The 25,841-nt window shown below is 24.0% G+C and overlaps 1 protein-coding gene across 2 annotated transcripts in view; it reads right to left on the reverse strand.

Moving 5' to 3' along the window:
• Positions 1-25,841, reverse strand: part of LOC129608762 (arylalkylamine N-acetyltransferase 1-like) — a 68,036-nt gene that overhangs the window by 39,801 nt on the left and 2,394 nt on the right. Inside the window, exon 1 of one of the 2 annotated variants that reach the window (XM_055520464.1) lies at positions 16,558-16,944. The exons of the other annotated variant lie outside the window; for it this stretch is intronic. Within the exon in view, the coding sequence (XP_055376439.1) occupies positions 16,558-16,653 (96 nt within the window). The 5' untranslated portion in view covers positions 16,654-16,944. Of the gene's footprint in view, positions 1-16,557; positions 16,945-25,841 lie in introns of those variants that run through there. 2 annotated transcript variants of the gene reach the window in all.

Below are 25,841 nucleotides of genomic sequence, written 5' to 3' on the forward strand. Positions count from 1 at the left end.
AGCGTTTTAGAGGGCTATAACTTTTGGAAGGGGGGAGATAGGTAAAAATTTTCTTATACGAAAATAAGTTTCTAGTAAAGATCTATGTACATATGAAATTTCAGTTTTCTATCTTCAAGGGTGTAGAAGTTTTGTAAACACGTCCACGGACGAACCGAGTGAAACTAATAAGCACTTCTTCCAAATTTTTTTGTAAAAGTGCTTAAAAAGCTTAATTCTGCCAAAATTTATATTATTACGTCATATGAAGCTTCCTGAAGTTTAAATTCGAATTTCTACTTCCAAGTGGGCATTTTTATGATATATTAATATTTTTCAATGACAACATTGGGGGAAGGAACTCTTTGAGATAGTGAAATTTTTTTTGAAAAATTTACACTTTTTTTAATGTTTGCTGTTATTATTCTAAAACTCTTGATATTATACCGTTATATAACTCTGGATATTATACCGTTATGCAGGGCTATTAGCTATTTAAAAATTTTAGAAAAGCACATTACTCTAACTTCAACCCGCATATAAATAAATATAAATACACAGAAATAAATAAATTTTTCAAAAATATTTAATAAAGTAAGCCATCCCATACTTTTTTGGATCAAGAACTTTCTTAAGAAACGAATAACAAAGTCTTACATATTCCTTTAAAAAGTAAAGATTTTTGTCTTATGTACAGTTTTCATAATTACAATTATGAATAATTTAAAAAAAATTAAGTATTAAAATTAAAATTATGCTTTGTGCTTGATTACTTACACTTGGACTACAATTTAGTCTTATTTAAAGTATAATTTCTTTAAAGTAGTTTTTCAGTTTTATAATTAAAATGTTCAATTCTAATTTTATCCTATTTACTATATTACTTCTGAGCATTGCCGTATCTACTATATAACAAAAAAAAACAGAAAAAAAAGAAAACTGTAATACAAAAAATTTACCTTTCTTAATTTTAAGGTGATTATAAATCATTTAACGATAAATATCTTAAAATAAAAACAAAAACAAAAAAAAAACTAAAATTCGTGAGGAAATTTACAAAACAAATACTTAACTATTTTTATTCACCATCTAGTAAAGTTTTCATGAGTTCGTGCGCTAACAGAATTAACACAAAAGAATTACATTTTATGACAAAGACACGCCTTTAAATTCAATAAACCATACAATTATTTAATGTACAACTTTTATATTGAACATTATGCGGTTACTATGTATGTATGCTTATTGTTACAATTATCATTCTGCATTCAAATATTTTAATTTTCATATTAATTAAAAGTCAAATATAAACTTTTGCAAAATAAATTGATTTGAATGACTTAAAAAAACAATAAAAACCTTAAAGCATAAGGTTCCTTAAATTAATAAAATAGAATTATTTCAATAAAAAAGCAAACAGTTTCTTTATAAAATTTAATGATCGAAATTTAACAACGAATTAGAAATATAAAAAAAACACAGAATTGTCACCATATTTGCATTCTATGATCTTATCAATTATTACAATTTGTATATAATTTACAAATTTGTAAAAACATTATGCATATATATGTATATATATATATAAAGCCTATTAATTATGTTATATAAAAATTCCCATATTATTATGCAATTATATAAATAATAGAAATAGAAAATATTTATTATGCAATGATTGTTTGAATCATGGGGCTATCATTAAATCTTACAAGTTTGCAATCAATAATATGATTCGGATTAAACCAATGTAAAGTAGCACTATCGTCTTGAAGAAACAAAAATATTTCTTTTCTCATGCAATACGATATATAATTATTGCATACTTTTAGGGCAAAGAATAATTTAGAGAAGCATTAACATAAAATGGTCGAATTGTACCGGTTATTATGTGGGTTTAGACAAAAAAAATTTAGATTATTGTTTTTATAGTAATTTTAAAAAAGTTTTTTTTTTTGGAAATATGAGACGCTAAAAATTCAAATTTTGCGAATTTCGGCAGGCGATAACTTGGGAGAAGTTAAATTATTTATTAGTATTTATAGGTTGCTTATATTTCAAATTTCAGCAACTTATAATTACATATCGTAGAATTAATAAATCTAAATTATTCGGAATAAATGGTAGAAAAAATTATAATCAGGTTATAAAAAAACACGATTAGCGATTAATTTTATTAGTCATTTTGAAATTTTAATGTTAGACTATGCTGATTATAAGTTTTCAGTAAAGATTTATTTGTATATGAAATTTCAGCCTTCTGTCTTAAAGGATGTGGAAGTTTTATAAACAAACAAAAGGATGAACAAGTGGGCAGAGTACTACAAGTTAGCATTTTTTCTCAATTATTTTTGGAAAAGTGCTAAAACTGTAAACCTGCACTGTGAAAATTAAACAAAATGGAAACTCATAAATTAATTTGAAAATAAACTTCCGGCCTGCCATAAAAATGCCTTATTCATCTCTTTTCATTCTATATCAGGTTATTTAAAATCTAAAGATAATAATAAATCTAATCTCAATAACAAGAGCTGGCAACACATTGATAATAGAATCGGAGGACAATTTTAAAAATTGAAATATATCTGCACGTCAACTTTATTCTGAAAATATTATTAGTTCAAATTACAAAAGCATCTATAAAGCCATTTTTTATTAATTTATTCGTTATCTGACTTGAAAATTTTGTAATAATATAGTAGAGTAATAGTTTGAAAGAAATCATCAAATAAATTTAAAGATCAAACAAATTATTATAATAATTATAATATTAAAAATGTATGAAATTGATCTTATAATTGGCAATATTATTGATAGATCAATTACAAGCCATATCAAAATAATAATTATACTATTTTGTGATTTATTGAATTTCCTATAGCTAAGACATTCCAACATTTGATATGAAATTTAATAGTGTTGTCAAAAACTAATACAATATTGGTCGCATATCGTATTGTATATTCAATTTTAAAAAGTAGGTTTATATAAAAATTATTTATCCATTTATAATATGCTTTAATAAAAAAAAACATTATTATTTAACCCAAAAACATTATTATTTAATTTTATAATTGAATTTATTGGATTTCTAAGAGTTATATAACAGTTATACAGGAATCAGTTTATATATTTTTATAAATATATGTTGAGAATGGTTTTACATAATATTTAATCCGGCAGATGGCTTTGTGCTATCCAACTCCCTTGCATGTAAATTTGAAATTTTTGAAATTTTAATTTGTAAAATGGCACCTATTATTGTATTATTAAGAAATCTATTATACTTAATATATAAATATTATATACAATGACTGTTACTTGAAGAATATAATTTAAGAATCACCTTTTCATTATAATATGAAATAAGAGTTGCCCTATTCTAATGATTTTTTTTATAATACATTTATTAATCCTTTATTTACACAAAATATTCATTATAGTTTTCGATAATTAAAATTAGTATTTATGAATTCAAAATTTAATTGATTGAGCTCAAATTCACAGAATTAAATTCACAATTCCGATATTGTGTATAATAATTCACAATTTACTATACAAATACGTTTGTATATACATACGATTTGTGGCAATTTAGATAACATAATAAGAATAGTATATGTACAACGTCTGCCAAATCAAATATAGCTCTTGTTATTTGATAAACGAATAAAATTTAATATATATATAAAATTTAAAATATATAATATGTACGTCAGATAGAAAAAATTAATTGAGTTGTCCACAAGAATTTGAAATTTACATAAATTAAAAAGGAAATAATAAACGTCAACTGTTATACACAAATATATTAGAGTAGTGCTAAGTTATGTGTTCAATCAAAATCACCTTAAAATCAAGAGTACATATATATATATATATATATAATATGTTAATTTCTAAGCATATTCATATCTGATTATAAAAAAAATAAATTTTTAATTCTTTTGTGTTATGGTACAAAAAGAAACAATTTCATATTACCATTAATTAAGTTACTAGAGATTTTTGTTTTTATTTAGAATATCATTAGAATTACTTAGATAATCTCAGTAATTTTCAAAAGATTTTGATCTACAAGAATAAAGAAAAAACATACATTTACCTACAGCTTATTTGAAATTGAAAAACTTGCGAATATTGTCTACGATAGTCATCAGTTTTTTTTTAGTTACAGTTCACCTTAAATAAATTGATTTAGCACATTTAAATAACATTTTGTGTTATTAAAATTAATTGTTATTAAAATGGAATGTAAGATATTGGATCACAAATGTTATTTCATCACTATATTATATTTCGTAATATTAAAAATATTTTGATCTATCAATGATTTTTCACCTTGCATCTTACATTCTAGCATTCTTTTGTTTTGTTCCATGATGCCATTAGATCAAGGTAGAATTGAAATCATGAGAATTCTATGTATAAATATATGTATGCATATGTATATGAAAACGAGTATAAATCAAAGTGGAGAAAGACATAATTTCATTTTCTATGTTTAATTCATTTAATTGGGATAATTCCATTTTCTTGTACCTGTCACTGTATATAACAATAACCAGAATGATTCCATTAAGGGTCTTTTATATACCTTTTATGCATATATTATGTGACTTATAGTATAAAGGTATTAAATATATTCTATATGCATAAATATTCTGAATTTAAAAATGAAAATCATATATATTTGCACTATCTCTGAATACATATATAGCTTGAAATATACTCCCATTTGATGTTAATAATTCGTTTATATAAAAAATAATTACAGTGTTATATTGGAAATATTAATTAAACTCCTAACAGGTATATTTGAATAAATATATGAAATACTTTAATAATTTTCCACATTATATATGCAATTAATTCAAAATATTCTATTAATACATTTGTATACAAACATACTTCTGGATTTGAGACCAAGGAATTTTCATACAATATAATATGAAAACATTAAAATTATGTACATAATTTGTTATTTAATTGATCGATTATCTATATATTTCTTATTAACACCTATTAATAATTGTAAATTTTATACATAGATTAAGGTTTATGATTTATGTTGTATTAACAACGTTCATACATTAGAACATACAAAAATTATATTCAATATTGGCACAAGTTATAAAATGATTGACCTAAGGTGTTTTGGTGTTAAAATAAAATTTTATTTATCTTATAATTGTTATACATATTACATTGTATACACAATTTAGTAAAAAATCATGTATAAATTATAGAAAAAATATTATTTATTATGCATTCAAATATAAAATTCTTGTTTAAAAAAACAATCATTATTAGAATTTATTCGAAAATCAGATAATAACATTTTTATTTTTTATAAATTATTTTTTAAACTGTAATATGAATAAATAAAAATGAATAAGAATTGAATTGGGAATTCAATAATATACGACGAATTCAATTGATTTTTTAATAATAATAATAATAATAATAATAATAATAAATCTGATGTGGTCAACACATAGCTAATTGCAGTGTTAGAATATAGTACAAAATCATAAAAATTTCGTTTGATCTACAAGAATAAAAATCTGGTGTAGTCAGCACATAACCGACCACAATCTGTATTGTCTTGTAAGGTGAAAGTATTACAGAATATTATAAAAATGCCTCTTTAATACTTCTTTCCAATTTTTAAGGGGTTAGTAAGCTTATAGTTAACATACCTAGAAAAATGTAAATTTGGCTTTTAGTATAGTTTCGCTTTGTGTTACCCGAATTCCCTGAAATACTCGCCAGTTAGTTTCGGTAACAACCAGAACTCAAATATGAAATTTCAAGAAATTCCATCAATCCGTTCCGTAGATATGGTAAAACATGTAAAATCGGCTCTCAGATCAGTTTCCGAGCCCTGATCTTTCCAAAAAATTTATATGTGAATTGTTTCAGTACGAAGAATTTAAATATTAAATTTCAAAAATGTATATTTGGCCCGTAGCAAACGTCCAGTTGCTGACACCTGATTTCTTCCAAAAATTATGAGGTTTCGCGGACGATCGAATGAAACTTATGTATGAATTTTCAAGAAAATCTATTGAAACTTTTTTCAAAATGATCAAAAATGTAAAACAGGCCCGCTAAAAAGTCCAGTGCGTGCACACACAGCCAGATAGACAGACTGTCTCAGCGTTCCCACAGAAAACTCGGTGCTTTTTGCCATCACATAACCTCCCTTATTGTATGAAATTGCGGTCGGTAAAAATAGAAATTTGGTTTTATGTAAAAGTTCATTTTATGACATTGAATTCCTTGAAAAGTTTATCAGTTATATTCGCTGACAAACAAAAATAAAACACGAAATAACAAAGATGTAGTTTCTTGCTAAAAATATTTTTTATAGTTTCCATACTAAGGAAAAGCTGACAGCCGGAATTTGATTTGATTGCATAACCTCCATTATTTTATTCAATGTTCACAAACTTCTTATACTAGGTGTATCGTATCGAAGTGTACTGCTATCGTACAGGTCTTCTAGAGTAGACTATCATTGTATAGGTCTTCAAAAGTTGACAAAACTTTTGGTAGCGATACTTACAGCTCAACTGATTCGGAGTTACAAGGGCTTAAAGTTAATCGCGACTGTTTTTTTTTTTAATTTTATTATTAGAATACCATTAATTATAATCAACATTAGTCATAATCTTCTTAGATTCCGGAATCACACGACTTTAAAATTCAAAAAATTTCATATTTTTACCTTTAATTATTACAAAACTTGAATTTTCAAGGTGATTTAATATTACAGATTTCTTTAATTTTAACACAGCTGGCAAGCTTGTCAACTTCTTATTGAGCAAAATAAAGTACTGCAAAGGATATTTTGTAGCAAATTTTTTTCTTTAATAATAATTAAGAATAAGGTCTCCCTTCTGCTATGAAAATTTTCAACTTAACAACCAAGTTACTCTTCCATTGGGAACAATTAATGACCCTGAGAATATCTTTATTGCGTTTTATTGATACAGCCCTGTATGTCTGTTTGGATTCCAGAATTTTTAGACTTGTATGAATTTTACTTCGAAACTTGTTTAGTTTTCTCTCTTCTTAGTAAATTTGAATCCTTTATTCAATTTATGAATTCATTTTAACTTTAGTTTGAAAAATTTAAAATTAAATTTCAAAAGTTTAAAGAAAATTTCCTTAAACTTATTTTTTCTCTACCACTAATATTATTACATTGCTGTTTGTTTTAAAATACTTCGAAATCCTTTTTACTTTTAATGTTAAAAATTTTCTCGAAAATTAAAAGAAGAATAATAATTTGATCATCATGGGAAATTTTCTTTTATCTTTTGACATTTTATGTGAAAAAAAGATTATAATTTATTACAGTAAAGAGAAACTAAGGAATGCGTGCAAAATCATTTTGTTTTCTTGTTAAAACAGATTGAATACAACGTAGATTTTTCAACATACCCTCACATATAAATAACACATTTCAAATTAGTGACAACATTTCCATGGGCACTGAAAAATTTCTCCTTATTCCTTCATATTGTTTTGCAATATCCTTAGGCTACAGACAAATGAGAGTAGTTTTGTTTTTTACACAAAGGATTTGTTTTACGAGTACATGAAAAAAAAATCATGTTCTGTTCAATTCATCTCCATTTCGCTTATTTCTTTTGATTAGGGTTAGAATTTTTAAAGTACTGTAGGAACAAAGAACTTTAACAAAATGTTTACTTAAATTTTATTGCACCTGTTTTAATTATTAATATTTCACTACCTTTTATAATGAGATGGTATTAAATTTGAAGTTTCTTCTAATCGCATTAATGTGAGCAGTTATATTATGCGATGTCGTATATTATCATAAAATATCATACTAATTATGAAATGAAGTTGAAGAAGTTGAAAATGAAGAGGTTTAAGGTTGAAAATGAAGGGAATCAGGAGCCTGTTACTTAAATTTTAGCTATAAAAATAAGCAATTGTATTTGGCAACCAATAAATAATTTGATTTCTTAAAAGTTTTAATATTTAAATAACAACTTAGAAAAGCATGTGATCATCTTTGTATTGATTCACCAATTGATTATTACAAAATTCTCCCGAATGGTTTCAGTAAAACCAATGCTTAAAATGAAACCTTCTTTTATACTAGAAAAAATTTACGTACACAAACATTACAATATGCTTGCTACATGAGAATTATACATGTACACGTATATATACCTAAATACAAAATTTTTTTTCCCAATTTCCCAACAAAATTGAAAAACAAAATGCTCCCATTTGTTTAACTCTGTCCGTCCTTCCGTTTATCCGCACGTTCGATTACAAAACTTCCGCACCATTCAAGATAAAACTTCAGTTTTATATACAAATTATAAATATTTACGAGAAACCTACTTGTCCAGAAGAAAATTATTACTTACACTCCTTTAGAAGTTATGACCCTCAAAGTCATAAACATAGCATTTTCTATCCAAACCAACACATTTTCTGAATTCTTCAATACATAAAACAGCAACCTGCTTGTTTTATCACAAGACAGTTAATATAACAATAACAAAATGGTCGTTGAAATTAATCATCATCTTAAATATTTTTTTTTTCTACAACTTTTTTCCATTCACAAGTTATTGCCTCTCTAAATTAGCCAAAATTTCAACTTTCGGCTCCTTTTTATTCTGAGATTGTAACCCTTTTCAAATATTCTAGCTTTTTCCGAATTTATCTAAAAATACAATTACTTACTCACTTGTTAGGCGCCGGATTCGACCGTTATTTTAACACTTTCTTTAATATATGCATATATACTTTCTTCTCCGAAAAGTATGCAATATTTCAGTAAATATAAGCTGGATAGCTATATTCATATATAAATAAAAACATTTAAGTAGAGCATTGTTTTAAAAAAAAAGTACTTTAACTTATACAAAAGTCAAAGTGCTACTTTACAAAACCTTGTTTTGATTTAAACTGATTATTAACTCCAATTGAAAGCATACGAAATTTTTTAGCATATTTTTTATACGTAAACATTTCTGAGAAAATATTCTCAAAAAATTAGAAGATTTTAAATTATGGGATTATAAATATATTAAGATATAAGGATAAGAGGTGTTAAGTGGATTGTTAAAAATTTTCCGCATCCTATGGTTAAAAGGTAATAATGAAACAAAGGGATGAAACAAAAGGATGAAAGAATTTTGTGCATAATAAAATTTTCAAAAACAAAAAAATTCTTTACCTTATTACACCTTGCTTAAATTTTCAAATAATATACATACATACATATATGTATATGAGGTTTGCTTATAGAAAGTTTCTATAAAAGTGTAGTAAAATTCTTTGATAAATTTTTATCCAATCCTTTTGAAATTCAAATTACGGCCTATTTCTTTCTCGGATACAAACTGTTTCTTGAGCATAACAATAGTTATTACAAGAATTGATGCAATCTCAAGTAGCTATACTTTCAACAAAAATACTTATCTTACTTTAAAACATTCCTTTAGGTGAACTTTTAACATTGTAGTTACATGAACTACTGCCAGCAATTAGAATCACTATCTTCACCGTATCCTAATTAAATTGAACTTTGATTTTAGAGTTCTGTTATAAAATATTTGTGAAAATTCGGTGAGCGTAAGTGAATTAGTTTTTATATTATTTCTACGAAGAAAGAATGAAAAATTAACACATGGCTGCATCTTTAGAAATAATTTCATAGAATTAGAGGCGAACCTAAAGAGAGGCAATATTTTTGTTTAAAATTATAAATTGAAATCTTTGTTTAGTAACTAACTACTAGCCCAAAAAAGAAGATTTGGGGCACTTTTTGGAAATCACGTAGAGATCAGAGTCGGCTCTGAGTGTTCTACAAGACTTTTGATTTTCTGTTCTTGCATTGTAATAACCTAAAATAAAATCAAATAAATTGCAAAAATCAATAAATTTAAGCGCGACAATTTTGGTAAAGTAAGTTTTATTAAGTTTTGTATTTTGGTTTAGATTTTCAGCAAATGAGATTAATGCAATTTTGTTTCTTTGACTAAAAATATCATTAATCATTAGGATAAAATCACCACATATTATGGTTCTCTTATTATTGATTAAAATAGGCACATACTCTTCTTCCGAATTTGTCAAATTTTTTTTTTAAATCTATCAAAAAGTTTTGTTCTGTGTTTTTTTCTAGAATATATACTAAATCCATTTTTCTTCAATTTCAATATAAAATTAAAATTGTACTAATTTATCTGATAGGATGGAAAACAAAAAATGGTTAAGAGAAAATGCAAGGTATTTTCTGATATTTTACAAATTGTATAAATATTTTCTGTTTTTGGTATTTGTTCAGTCATTTTCATTTAATTAAAAATATTACAGTTATTCATTCACAAATACACACAAATCATAGTATAACGAAATCAATGTAATATCTATTATAGTGCCATCGTTTTTATTTCGGCAATATTCGTTTATTTCACTCTTTCGAAATAATTTATCAGTCTTTCATTGAATGTTCTATTCCTTTCCTTGAAATGAAAAACGAAAACGTTAATTCTATTGTTTATACATACATTCATACGTTATGTATATCTCAAAATTTATGATTATTTTATTAGAAATCTCAAAGGTACCACTTTCGTTTAAAAAATATGGCGCCAATAACTAATATTATACTTGTAATTCATCAAATATTTCACAACTTCTTACAGTGCATAAATCATTCATTCATGAATACATACTCCCGTCCATATTTGAACAATGAGAGGAAAGTTTCTGCATTTCATAATTAAATTTATAAACAAGAAAGAAATTTTTATTTAAAAAATTTTTAATTAAAAAATTCAATTAACTCACTTGTTTTTTGTTACATAAAAACACTGCCAATATTATTTGATAAATAAACAAAAGGCATATGTTTTTTTATTTTTTTTTTTTAGCAAAATATATAATTAAAATTTTGTCTATCTAAATGCACACATACTTACAAATTTTAATTATTTGTTTATTTATCTATTGATTATTTCTATTTATTTTAAAATACAAATGTTTCTTGTTATATATACGTGTACATATATGTATGTATGTACAGTTGTATGTAAATCTATATTATCAATGAAATAAAATCAAATAATATTTTTAAAATAAAATTTACATTTTTACAATTTTTGTATACAAAAAAAAAATTGATGTTTTCTAATGCAGTATTTGTTTATTTTATAAAATGACTTTTATTTGTTTCTTTAATTTTCATTTTAGTACTGTGCACTTCACTTCACTTGACGTCACTTGTGTATTTTTGTTGTCTTTATAGAAGAAAATCTAATAAAACATTATAATTGCACGAGCACAAAATTTTAAAAATATAATACTAACGGTGGGGTTGCCAGAAGGTTGTATAAAAAAAAAGGAGAACTATATAAGAGGATTATGTAATATAACAATATTTATTAAGTATATTGCATACAAGAAATCTTCATTCGGATATCTATTTGAAATTTTTATGAATCTACATACAGAAATGAGTAAAAAAACTTCCTTAGAAGCAAAATTAATGCTTTCAATTCGTTTATAAGGAAAACCGGATAAAAGCAACGAAAATCGAGGGAATTTTAATTATATGCATTTATAAGCAGGTTCGGCTATATAATATAAACTTTATTTTAGGTACAAATTGCAAAACTGGATCTGCCTCCACTTCTTTTGATTCATATTTTTCTGATTTTCATTATTTCCGTTAGAAATTTTTTAATTTAATCACGTTTATATCACATTTTACAATAAAAAATGTTTTTGCAACAACTAATATTGCTGCAATAATAAATAACCGAAAATAATATATCTATACGTATTTAAATGCCTTATAATTTATACATATACTATATATTTTTAGGAAATCTAAGTTTTTCTTCCACTATGCTCATATAATTTGAAATAATCTTTCTGCATTTTCATTGTGATTATATAATTGCAATATGTATATTTTTTTATCCTACTTTGCTTCTGGGAGGAGCGTAGGGCTTATATATTGTATCGTTGGACCATGAACCAGTTTCTTGCCTCATTGAGTTTAATAGGTATGTGACGAGCCTACAAAAAGCAAATATTTGTATAACTAAAAAATTAGTTAATATAAAAACTAAAAAACGTGCTTTTTTAAACAAACTTAATAAATGTCAATATGTACGATATTTAAGAATTATAAAAATTAAATTGTCGAAACGATTCCATTACGTTACGCTTTGCATCAAAAATATTGCAAACAAATACCTAATATAATTAAAATTTTACATTTAAAACAATGTCAGAAGAAACGAATTTTACGTTTAAAACAAACAAAGTGAAAAGAAAAGATGTAGACAAAACAAAGAGAGAGAACAAAACGGTCATGTTAAAACAATGAATATGTTCCCTTTAAAAGAGGTGCTCTGGTAATCACTGCCTCATATATATGTGAAATTTTTAAAACAAAAATATATTTAGTTTATGCAAATTCTTTTTTTATACACTTTTGTGTTTTTATAACTATGAACATTTATATATATCACATGATTATATGTGCAAATATATGTACATAAATAAATTTGGAATTTTAAAAAGTTTATTTTTAACTTCAGACTAAAATTTACAAAATTGTAGACATAACACTTCCTATATAAATGAAAGTAGTATTCTATTTAAAAAAAACAAAAATATTGGAAAAAGAAAAGTGAAAAAGAATTTTCTCTACATTTAAAATAGAATTATCTCTATAGTATGGTGAAGTGTCACCAAAAATAAAATATTCATAAAATTTATTTGTATTTTATTAGACACAGTCTTACAATATAATGTATACATATATGTACATATATACATTTACACTTATACAAAAACACTCTCAGGCTCCAATGTGATTTTGCTGAACTCCAAGAAGCTTATGCAGAAAAATAATGAAATTTAATTTTTGGTCTCTAACAGCATTTTGGTTATAAAACATCACCAGAGAAAATCTTTTTTTGTATACATCTTCATACTTACCCTATCTTTGATTATGTTTATTGTTTGTTCTATATCATAACATACGAAACATGTGTGTATTTTATAAAATTTTAATTTATAAAATTATCTTTAAACGAAAATTTACTATATTCAAATTTTAACAAAAATAGAAAATCAGCAGTTAGTGTTGGCAATTTAATAAAAAAATTTACATAAACAGCACATAACCTACCACAATGTATTTTTTCATAAAAGAATTAAGAAATTCCTGTTAGTTTATTCTTACTAGTTTGAAGCCCGTAAGATTGTGAAAATGTTCTTCTTTATTTAATTAAGCATTCATTTCAAATTCTAATAAAGGTTACTAGTCCTTTTAAGTTATGTACCCAGAAAAAGATAAATTAGGTTCTAAGTAAATGTTAACTTTTCGTAATTACATTTCTTAATTAAAAAGTTTTTTTGTGGATTTTGTTCACAAGCAGTACTCACTTATTGAATTTATCGAAATTACGTTAATTAGTTATAAATGCTCGTATTAAAAATTAAGTTGCAGAGTTTGGAATCCTACCTTAAATTCATCAATTGGTCATCTGGCCAAAATCAACTTAGATATTAATTTTTATGAAAATCGATTACACAAGTTCACAGAAAGGCAAGCAGATGTCATTTTGATGTGAAATTTTGATACCATCACAAAGAAAATTTCCCAAAACACAGTCTCATAGAAAATTTCCCAACACTATTAAAATCTCATATAAAAAATTTTCATTAATCATATAAGAAGTGAAATGATAATAAACCATGACCATATGAAATTGTAATGACAAAAGAGTAGCCGATATTCTTTTCCACATTAAAAATTATAAAAACTTTAAACAATTCCCAACTAAATAAATTAATATTTCGTTTATAACAACGTAATTAGCTTAAAAAAAATCTCATTCTAAATAATTTGCTATTATAATGATGGTGAGTTCTCTAAGACAAATTACAGTGGTAACACTTATAAGTTGAATATGTCTCAAATATGACATTTTCTCTTAAATATTAATTCTAAAAAATTCACAAAATTTATTTGTTTTTTATTATGCATAAAACATTATTGTACAATTATTTTCCTATTTTATTGCCGCAATAAAAACAATATTTTTAAGCCAAAAATTCTTTTAATATTATTAAAATCACATTTTTAAAAGAAACATCTGGGAAAATTATTCATATATTAAAATTATTAAAAGTCATTCTATTTAAGAGAATATTTTGGAATTTCTTGCCCATGGCACTATAATACGAAAATTACTATTGTGAATGAATATGAAAATTATAACGATATTTTAAAATATAATTTATTTTATTTTTCTTTAATAAAGTGTGAATTTGTAACATGTTCAACTAATGTTCTACAATCACTTTTAGAAAAAAAATGCCCCATATATTTGTATTATTTCATCAAGAATCTCAATTTCTTACAGATCTTTAAATTAAGATCAAATAACTTTAAATTATGGTTTATTTTTGTTCTATATGTTTATTACATGTAGCTCTCAAAATATGTATAACTATAATTTAAAATAAACAAAAAACTTATACAAATTATCAATATGCCTGTGCAAAACTTGTAAGGCAAGGCAAATAAAATAAAACGTATACGTCAATTATTGACGCAAAAGACTTTGTGAAAACACATGTATTGCAAACAAAATCACTGATGCTAAGTCAGTTAAATAAATCAAGCAAGTATTTAGAACTCGCTAGAAATATTTAATTTTTTAAACCGCACCCTATTTGTGTGTAAATACCCTTATTAGAATTATTTCATATACAATATAATTTGAATATTATTAAAGGAGAAATCTCTACATTTCAATCGAATTTCCAACACTCTTTTTCAAAAAAAATCTATTATTTGTTATCAATACTCAATATATGTACATTCAACCGTCTATCGTAAAACAGAGACATGAATGTTTTCCCTACTGTATTAAAAATATTATTTTTTAAATTTTGGACTTATCTGATCAATTGATAAAGTGGACAATGTGATTCCAAAATTCAAATTAATTTCCAATAAATTATCATTTTTAATATAAAAATTTTAATTTTTCATTTATAACTATAATTTTATACAAACATACTATTTTATATCATTTCGATAAAAATGGTATTTTAAATACAAAACTAGAGAGAGGAAGAAGAATAATAATTTTGTAAAAAGTGTTTCGGCCCTCCTAACTATTGTATAGACCGAAAACTTAACTGTTATGCCAAAATGCGATTCTCTGAATAGTGTTCTCCGAGCAATTCGAAAAGTCCTCAACTTAAAGTCGTAAAATTTTTTTTCAACTAATAGCACCATTTTTTATCTTACTTAATTTTTTAAAATTTTGGACTTCGTATTAAATAACTAAAACATAATAAACAAAAAAACTAAAGGAAATTCTCAATAATTTCCTTCATCAGTGGATTGAGGTATGCACTTTAAATTCTAGCTTGTATCTTAAAAATAAATCTCTTTTTGCGTCATTACAGATCTACGAACTAATCAGTTTCTTTTATCAGATTTCTGATATCTTAAATTTTTCTATGATTTTTTTTAACCTTACAATATTTTTGCAAATAAGCATAGAGATAAAATATAAGCAGACTTTAAGCATAGCACGATTTTCTAACGGACTTCTTTTGTACTTAAGATTTATCGTACATGCTACATTTAAACACTTTAGAATTTTAATTCATCGAAAATTGTTTCTATCAAGATCTACGTTAAAACTAAATTATCAAAACAATTTCTTACAAGAAGTACAAAGGACCAAAACAAAGCCCAAAATCTAATTCAGTGACAATTTTAATTAATTAAATTAAATTAAAAGAGAGAGATTTGAAGCTAAATTAAGAATATAATTAAGTTCGAGGGTTTTTCTGGCGCTATAAATGTGTGTATACATAGTAGAATTCTTTAACCTCTAATAAACAAACACGTATGTAAACAAACAAGTATTTTTATGTATCAGTAGATAGGAAAACTATATAGATAGGAAAACTGTTATTGCTAATACCTATATAAAAAATATGTATATGCACTATGCGAACATATACATATATGTTCGCAAATATGTATACATATACAAAATATGTATACATATTTTTTATATTAAATAAAAATACAAAATATTTATTTTGAAGTTATTTTCATTCAAAGACTTCTATTTGAATCACTTTGAAATATTTCTAAATTTTCCGCTCTAGATATATTTTAAAATACATAATTATAATCATACACTATTTATGTGGGTATGTATGTATAAATAAATAAATAATATGTTCCTACATTTTGTGTGATGTTCTTTATATTAATATTTGCATTACAGTGAATTTACAAAGAAAATTAATTCAAAAGTTTTCCTACATTTCCACTTATGTATATTTATTATTCTCTGTAGTAAATAAAATATGCACACCTGAGTATATTTTAGTTAATTTAACTATAAGATATACATATCTATATATATAAATAATAATATATATATGTAAATATTGATATTCTCCCCATATAAAATTAATTTTATGTTAATTTAAATGAAAAAATAATAATTTTGCTTTTACCTGTTCTTTAAATAATCCTTTAGAAAAATTGATGTGATTAGATGGGCAAACTGATCTTATAGCTTTTAATATATGAAAAATTTTACAAAAAGACATTAAGTATAACAAAATTTTGTAATTATTCTAACAACAAAATTCTTAATAATTCTTCTTCACTTTACTTAAAAAAAAATTTTTTTCACAAAAGCAAAAAAAAAGCAGCACACACTTTTTTATTGAAATTTTTATTTATATAAAATTTCACTAAAAATTTCTATTATTTTTATTATAAAAAAAATTTATGTATGTAGCTATGTACATTTCTAGTTATTAGATAAAATATCAACCACAAAGCTTTTTATTTATGACGAAGGCTCCTCTATTCGTATAGAGATACGCGCGAATAAAATCTTTAAATAAATTTTTTTTTCTCCTAAACTTCTGCTCAAAATTTTAATTGAATTTTTTATGCTCATTTTGATATACAAATAAATTATTTTATTCTATATACTAAGAGCTATTTTTATAAAATTTTTAATCTTAATATAATTTCAATATTTTGTAGAATTTCTGATAAGAAAGTTTGCTATCACCGATAAGAGTATATATTATGTATGTGTAATTATTATTGCAGTTTTTTAATTTAAAATTATAAATTTTGCCGCTAAATTACATAATATGAAAAGCACATACAATAATGGCAAAATGTGCTATTTAAGAACTTCATATTTGCTTTATTTAATTGCAAAGTAAATTTTTATAAGAATTTTTTTAGAACTTATTCTATTTGATTAAGTAGTTTATGTACATATATTTAGCATACAGTTTTGCACTAGAATGTGTAAACTAAATAAGACGATTTAATTCTAAATTTTTAGTTGAAATTTAACTTAGAACTAAACTTTTGGTTACTCATGAAACAGAAATGAATTAAAAATTAAATTTGCTAATAACAATCGTGTAGAATCAATTCTTACATTAAATTTTGGAATATTTAGGCAATCTTACGCAAAGAAGTGACTCCGGACTTAAATTCGGAGATTGCTTTAGCGTTCTATATTAAACAATTTACAGTATTCCGAATTTAATAAAAATTATTAATTTAAGTCGAAATTACGAAATAAATTTTATACCTTCCAATTTATCATCATATTTTAGCTTTTTCTAACAAAAAGTCGAAAAAATCCAGAAATTGTTATTGCTAAATTTATAATCAAACTTATCAATAAATTCAAGTGAAAATTAATGAATTTAATTCAAATGAAATGAATTGAATTTGAAAAATTGGGAATATAAGAAAATTTGAAACAAAATGCATACATTCTGAAATACTCATTTTACAGATAAATTTAAATTTTCAATTAATTTCTTAAACACCCTATATGATACAATCTTTTCATAAATATTTACATTGAATAACAAAACTGAAAAATTATTTCTCTAATCAATATATTTTAATGATAATAATGTGTGTTAATGTTAGATGTATCGATAATTTTATTCAATAAACAATAAAAAAATTTAAGGTCGTCTTACAATTTTAAGCACAAAATTAATATTTACACATTATTCTATACAATAATAGAAAAAAGCTCTCCAAGTCAAGCGATCCCTTCTTCAAGCGATTTTAAATTAAAAAATTCTTATACCATTTTTCGAATTTAACGAACTAAATTTTACCAGCCCTGCATACCATGAAAATTCAATTAAAATTTGAAAAAGAAACTAATTTTTTTCAAATTTCTGTATAACAGCTACATGGTACTGCATGATTCTACTAAAAGTTCCAAGATATATATATTTAAAATGTAATTGGACACAGGCTTACAAAATTTCATATTAATAGCTTTTTGAGGTATTGAAATTTCTTTCGTTCTTCTCGCTACCTCTTTTGTTTCTAATTGAGTTATCATGCAGAGGTTCGAATTAATGAATGGAGAAGTGGACGGTCGAATATATCTAAATTAACGCACAGTTACCACAGGGTAGATATAAAAATCAAGAACTATTCACAACATATATTTATTATGACATTTTTCTTTTGAAATATTAAAAAACTAAAATCTCCAACGGACCTATTAAATTTGGTAAATTAAAAATAAAACTTACGCCCTTCGCATGGAATGCGAAAAATATTCGACATGACAAAAATAATACCACATAATTAGTAGGTATTAATATTACTGTCGCAAAAAAATTTTGTATTTATGCATTATACACATATGTATACATATATATATTTCCAATATTATATCAATAATAAACTTTTGAATTTAAGTATATACAGTATACCGAAATACAAATAAGAATTCTTATCGAATTTTAGATAAGACTATAAAAAACAATAAATATTTATTTTTTTTTACAAATTAATCAAATATTTGTAAGCTTAATCGTCTACTATATATACGAACACTACCATATTGCCGCCGTCTCCAATATATGTACGTATGTATATATATATAATATGAATTTGTATGATTGGTAAATAATTATTATAAGATAAGTAATTATTGTGTATGCACATACGTTATATGCACAATTTCTTCTTCGCGTATTCTGAGAATTTACAATCAGTTCTATTAATTAACAAATAATTATATAATATGTTTTTGATTTATATTAAACATACATAAATATTATTCTACTTATTAAAGAATATACGTCATGTTTTCCGAATTCATATCTGCGTTATACATACTACACCTATATACAATTGCTTCGTTTATAAAATTATTATAAATTTTATGTAATTTGTGTCATAAATCACAAGAAAATTCATTAATATTATAAAACTAACCTACACATGTATATCTTATATGTGTTGCTTATAAGAAGAAAAACTATTGCCAAATCTATTAAAATTTATAGTAATTGTAACAGGGGGCTATCTATGGTATAGAAATTTTATTGCGCAAATCTTAACATCTTTTAAATTGTGAAAGAAATATCAAAATATTTTAACATTATTTTCTTTACCTTAAAATTCAATAACGACATTCATGAACGTTGTTAAATTATAATTCTTTTAAAATAATTTTTTTATAAAATGTTCGACAACAAAATCAAATTTATTTCCTAAGAGAATATTTAAGGAATCGATTTTAAGTATTACTAGTTGCCACAGAGCAGAGCACAGTAACTACAATAATATTATTATAAATTATCTAAGCCCGTTCCATATTTTAATAAAAATTGTAATGGAAATAAAAATTGAGCTATCCCATATTTGAAAATATCCAAATTTCAGATCAACACTTCAAATGATTCATTCAAATTTGAATGTAAAATAAATGAATCAATAAATAAATTTGAAAAAAAAATTTATTTCTTGAACAAAAATTACACTTCGCCTGAATATATGCAATTTTTTTTGTTAAACTTTGTAAAATTGGTTTGTACTCCATTTTATTACACCTAGCTTAACTAGCCAGTTTGAAATTAATAAAACAATCTCTTTGATGTTGATCTTTATGAGAAAATAATAAAAAATCAATATAATTTAAATAACATAAATACTTCAATTTTATTGCAATAATAATTGAAACTCAATTTAAAGTAACTATTCAGTTCATTAAATATATAAACTGAAAAATGTGAAGTATAAATTAAATTAATAAAAGAACCGGAAATTGAATTATAAAAAGAATTAGAAAAATCAATTTATAAATTTAAAGCTAGTTTACAAAACTAGAACTACTAGATAGTTAAACTAGAACGATAGCTCACAAATCTCAATTTAGAAAAAGGAAAATTTCATTTTCCTTTTCTAAATTTCATTTAAAATGCACTACCCTATAATACCGGCTACATTAATTCCAATATAGGATCAAACAATATCAAGTAAGTTTTTCTACTAAATAAAGCTTTTAGTTTATAATTGAAGATTTAATGCATATAAAAAGTAAGTAAACCTTGCACAAGCTCTTGCAAAATCTTAATTAATAAATGATTAAATATGGTAAATTTTCTTAAAGAAGCTCCTAATGATTTTAAGTACTTTTTCGCTTAAAATAAAATTTACAAAATTGATTATTTATTTTTTAAAATTAAAAATCTGCAGTCAACTACAAAATATTGAACTAAAAAGTTACAGTTCAAAACTTCCTTGTTTTAATAAACTTTTTCAATTTTTGAGTTTATAATCATTAAAATTTAATTAGTAAATTAAAATCTGTAAATCGAATCACAATCGACAATTAAGTCTGAAATTTGTAATTAATTTTTGTGAATAATCGGGGTGTCACTAATTTCAACGGTAAGAGTGTTGATGTACCTGTTAGCCCAATTATGTCAAACAAATTTTTGGAAATTAAATTATAAAATTTAAATACCAATTTAATGAAAAACCTCAATATCTCAATTTAATTGATTAAATCTATTTTTCTCGCATATTTTCCTTAACTTCAAAAATTATCATTAATAAAGTACTTTAAACCAAAATTTTATTAAATTTTATTAATATTAATATTTGAGTAATTTTCTTTTTTAACAACTTATTCGTAACAAACGTTTCTTTCTTTACTTATTTTGACTTGATAAAATTATATTATAATTTATGTAAATAAGTAAAAGAAGTAAACAAAGAGAAAAAATCAAGAAAAAACATAAAAAAATTATTTTTACAGAATTGCTTTCATAAAATTCACGTAATCCTTGCGAATGTTACACTTAAGTAAAAGTAATGAAAATGGAAAAGAAAAAAAAGGACCATTTTGCTCCCAAATGTTAAACATGAAAAAAAAAGATGTTTCACGTCCATGTACTTATGAATGCACGCACATACCTATGTATGTTTACTAGTATATATAATTAATAACTGTTATACACCATAACAAAATTGTATCCATATACATAAAAGTGTCGTTTTTCGTTTTTCCTGTTTACTTTCCCATATAATATACGATTTAAGGTTCTATATATATGTACACTAATATTTCGTATAATATATGTATATATAAAAGTGAGTTTTATAATGTGTCTCATAAAAATATTTAAGTAGGTTGTGTATATATATGCAATTACAAATAAAGTGTATAAACAAAGAACGAAAACGAAAATAAAGTAGAAAAAGAACTTAAAAAAAATATTAATTTTATTTTCCATAAAAAATAATTATTCTCATTAAATATCAAGTGTTTTAAAAGTATATGCAATTAAAATGAGATAAAAAATATTTGGAAAAATTTCAACTAACTATATTGAAATTTTTTTCTATACTAAGGGACAACTATATCAAGAGTTTTAAAAATCTTTAATTTTAAGAGCAAAAAATTTAAAAATTTTGAACTCGTATATTATTTACAAAGATATAATATAGGTCATATTAAAAAAAATATAATATAGAGCATATTATATAGAGCATATAATATTATATAGAGCAGGGGTCAGTTTTTGCATGCGCTCAATTTGTAACTGTCCTCTAAATCAATGCAATTTTAAGAAAAATTAAAAAACTTAAAAGATGAGCGCACGAAAATGTGATCACCTGTTTTATTGCAGAAATTTATTCCTTATTTCTAACCGATTACAACGGTTAATTTAGCAAATAAAACATTATTTCGATTTGCCAATTTGCCATTGCAATACTCGTACCTTAAGAACAACCAAATTTAAATGAATTATCGAATAATATTTTAGAAATTGAATTTTAATGAATTAATTAACTTTTTCCTTTAATTTTATATATGTATTCTATGTATATGTATTTAATATTTTATATTTCTTTAATAAATACATTTCTTAAAGAACTGTAGATTTTTGATCAATAAAAAAATATTTTCTATTTAATATAGTTTTTTCTATTTTTAATGTAAGTCTGAAACTCGCGCAAGAAATTTTACTTTCAAAAAAAATGGTTCGCCTTCCGCTGATATAGAGGATTACTAAGCATATAAATATTTTGAGGTTTTTGTAAGTAATTTGTGAAAAATTTTATTAAAATTTTTTTGTTTTTCAGAAACTCAATTTTTATTCATTTTCAAAATTCCAAAGATGATAAAATTAATTTTTAAATTGTGAATGTAAGTATCAACTGTTATTTTTAGAATAAAAATTACTTAGTATAATAAATTTGACAGTTTTCTAAAACTAGTTAATCTATTCGTAATAAATTTCCTAATAAATTTAGAATTGAAATAAATGCATCCTTTTGACAAAACTGAAAACAAAATAATTTAAAAGGCAGCTCTTTCAAATTACAAAAGATTTGAAAAATCTCTATAGTTATTGTTCTTTGAATTCTGATGAATCCGTTATTTCTTCATTATCGAAATAATATTTTGTGCATATGACTCTTTTATCATTTATCCTTTATTCTGGTTTACTCTCATTATATCCAGAATTATTCCTTGTAGCTATTCGAATTGAAATTGTTTATTTGTTTAAGCAATTTCAAACAAAATTCTTACACTTGACAGTAAACTCCAACAATATGCATAAAGCTTTTTACACATCATCTCTTGCTTTTATCGTCTATACCGACTGATAATACGATAATAAAACAAAACTGATAAATTTTAACTATCGTTCATCTGAACTAGTATAGTCAATAATAATATGCGAATTGTAAATTAAAGGAAAAATACTTTGTTTTCTAAAATATTTAAATATGATTTCTAGTAATATGAATGTAGTAGGTCTTTTCTATTGAGCACAATTTAAAGATAGTAAAAATTTGGAGGAAATTGCTCTTTAAATAAAAAATATTTTTAATTTTTTTTTCTTATTTTAAATAAAGGATTTGCCTCCTTTAACTTTCAATATGTAAAATAGAAAATTTCCCCCGTAAACCTTTGAAATATACATGCATACATGTACATAAAAAAGCTTAATAGTTTTATAAGGATAATTACATAAAATGTGAAACGAGAAATCCTTTTCATTTTAATTACACTTTATGGAAATTGTTACTGTTATAAGAAGGATAAAATAAATGTTTATTGGGAACATGCATATTTTAATATTAAATATCTGAACTCATGTATGTATATGACACATTTTACTTATACTCTTTATTTATATGTATGTATATATGTTGGCATAAATAATGTTTTTATATTTCTGTATGTTTCTTCTGATTGAAAATTTTATTTTAATGTTCATGACGACCTAAAATCTAACCTATTTTCTTTTTATTTATTTATTTATTGCTTGCTCTGATATAAAATTGTTTTTTATTTCAGAAACAAATGTATACATTTATTTATGCTACATATACATATGTACATAAATTTCAAAATTTCAATGTTTTTGTACATACTTATGCCTTTATACATATGTATATATTATGTATACAATTTTTTTGTTTAATCATAAACGAAATTTAATATTGTATTTAATATTATATACACTATAAAAAATATACCCAATTTTGAATGAAATATATGTAATTCCAGGGTAAATTATATACGTAATATATACAGCAACTCTTAAGACAGACACACACTTAAATAAATAAATACATTTTATTTGGAAAAAGCTCAAGTTGTATTCTTAAAATATTTGTTTTCTCTTGTTCTTTTGCTATCATCTTTTTAGCACTCTTTCCATAGAAAACAATTGGGGAAAAAGGTGCTTATTAGTTTTACTCTGTACGTCTGTTCGACTCTCCGTGTGTATGATTCTCCAACCATTTAGATAAAAAACTAAAATAGATCTTTACTGAAAACTTATTACTGTAGAAGAATATTTGTGCCTCCATCCCTAAAAGTTATTTCCGGCAAAGTTCTAAAAATGCAATTTTTCGACTATTTATTGTATCGAAATCTCAAACATTTTTTGAATTCTGCAAATGCAGAGAAGTAAGAACTGGCTTATTCCATCGTGAAAGTTGACATTAAAATGACAAACTGGAGTTAAAAGTTAGAATGACTAACTGGTATAGTTGAAATTAACCTTTGAAATCTAGAAGCAGTTTTTTCTTAATTTTTGATATTAACTCTTCTAAACGGTAAGATGTACAAGTTTGGAATTTTAGCAGATTTTTATACTCAAAAAAAAAATTAATTTTATTAGAAGAATTTTTTTTCACCCTCCATGCCCACTTCTGAGTTATCGCACCCGGAAACTCGTAAAATTTGAATTATTGCCCCTTTATATTTCTGAAACTGATTGCTTATCTTAACTCATTAACTTAACCATGTAACCCGACTAATGTAAACGCTTCTATATTTTTGTTCTATTTTTTCATCCTAAAAGTATGCCAGAAATTTAATATACTTTGGTTTATAAATGAAAGTAGTTTAAACGATTTCACTTGTTTTATGGGAAAGTGCTACTTTACAAACATGCTTCACAACAGTGCTTGATTTATTTTTTTTTTACTTCAAAACCAAAATGATAAATAAAATTGAAATTGAATCGATATACTTACTAACTTACCATTTCCATTTACCCAACAACGATAATAATTTTTTTCTTTTTCTTCAAAACTCTCTGTTAACCTTATATTTTCAGAATGGTTCATTTTTTGTAAACTTTGTTATTAATGAATGTGCATATTTAATGAACCTACTTATATAAGAATATATCCATTTTTATTATCGTACAAAATAGATAAAGGAAAATTAAGGTTATGATAAGGAAGATAGAAAATTGATTAGAAATGGATATTGATTTAAAAATGATTTGGTGGTAGAAAACCAAAAGGAAAAGAAGAAACGGATTTTGGCTGTTTGTATTTTGTCACATTTGTTTGTATTTAATAATGACCTTCACCTTGTACGAGTATATTGAATGCTTATATATCGAACGCCAAAGAATTCAATTCCATTAAACGAATGTTATTAAACAAAACCAAAAAATATGGGTCACTTATTCACTGTATAAGGTTTATTAAAAATTATTGTAAATGAAAATCTATACAAAAGAAAAGAGTTTAAACATTTGATTTAATAACAACAAATATACGGTGTCCATATTCAAACATGGTTAATACAAATTTAATTCAAAGTTCAGTCATCTATTTATATATACATATGTATATATGTATATAAAAAATAATGTATGTGTGGCTGCCTATGTATCTTTTATGCCCAACCACAGTATTATTCGATCACTAGGAAGCAACGGAAAAGTTGTTTATAGAAAAATTCTGCGATGGCTACATAAGAAAACAATTAAAATTTCGGAAAGCCTGTCGGTTTAGAAGTTAAAATGAAAAAATCAACCCGTTTTAAGCTCTGTTAGATTAAGCTTTTGATTTACATATAACAGAGCTTAAAATGGCTCGATTTTTTCACTGTAAATTCGAAACTCACAAGTTTTTCGAAATTTTCCTTTTTCTTTGTAATCATAGCGGGCCG

The sequence above is a fragment of the Condylostylus longicornis genome, unplaced genomic scaffold (assembly GCF_029603195.1).
Source record: "Condylostylus longicornis isolate FDR11 unplaced genomic scaffold, ASM2960319v2 ptg000004l, whole genome shotgun sequence".
Classification (NCBI taxonomy): domain Eukaryota; kingdom Metazoa; phylum Arthropoda; class Insecta; order Diptera; family Dolichopodidae; genus Condylostylus; species Condylostylus longicornis.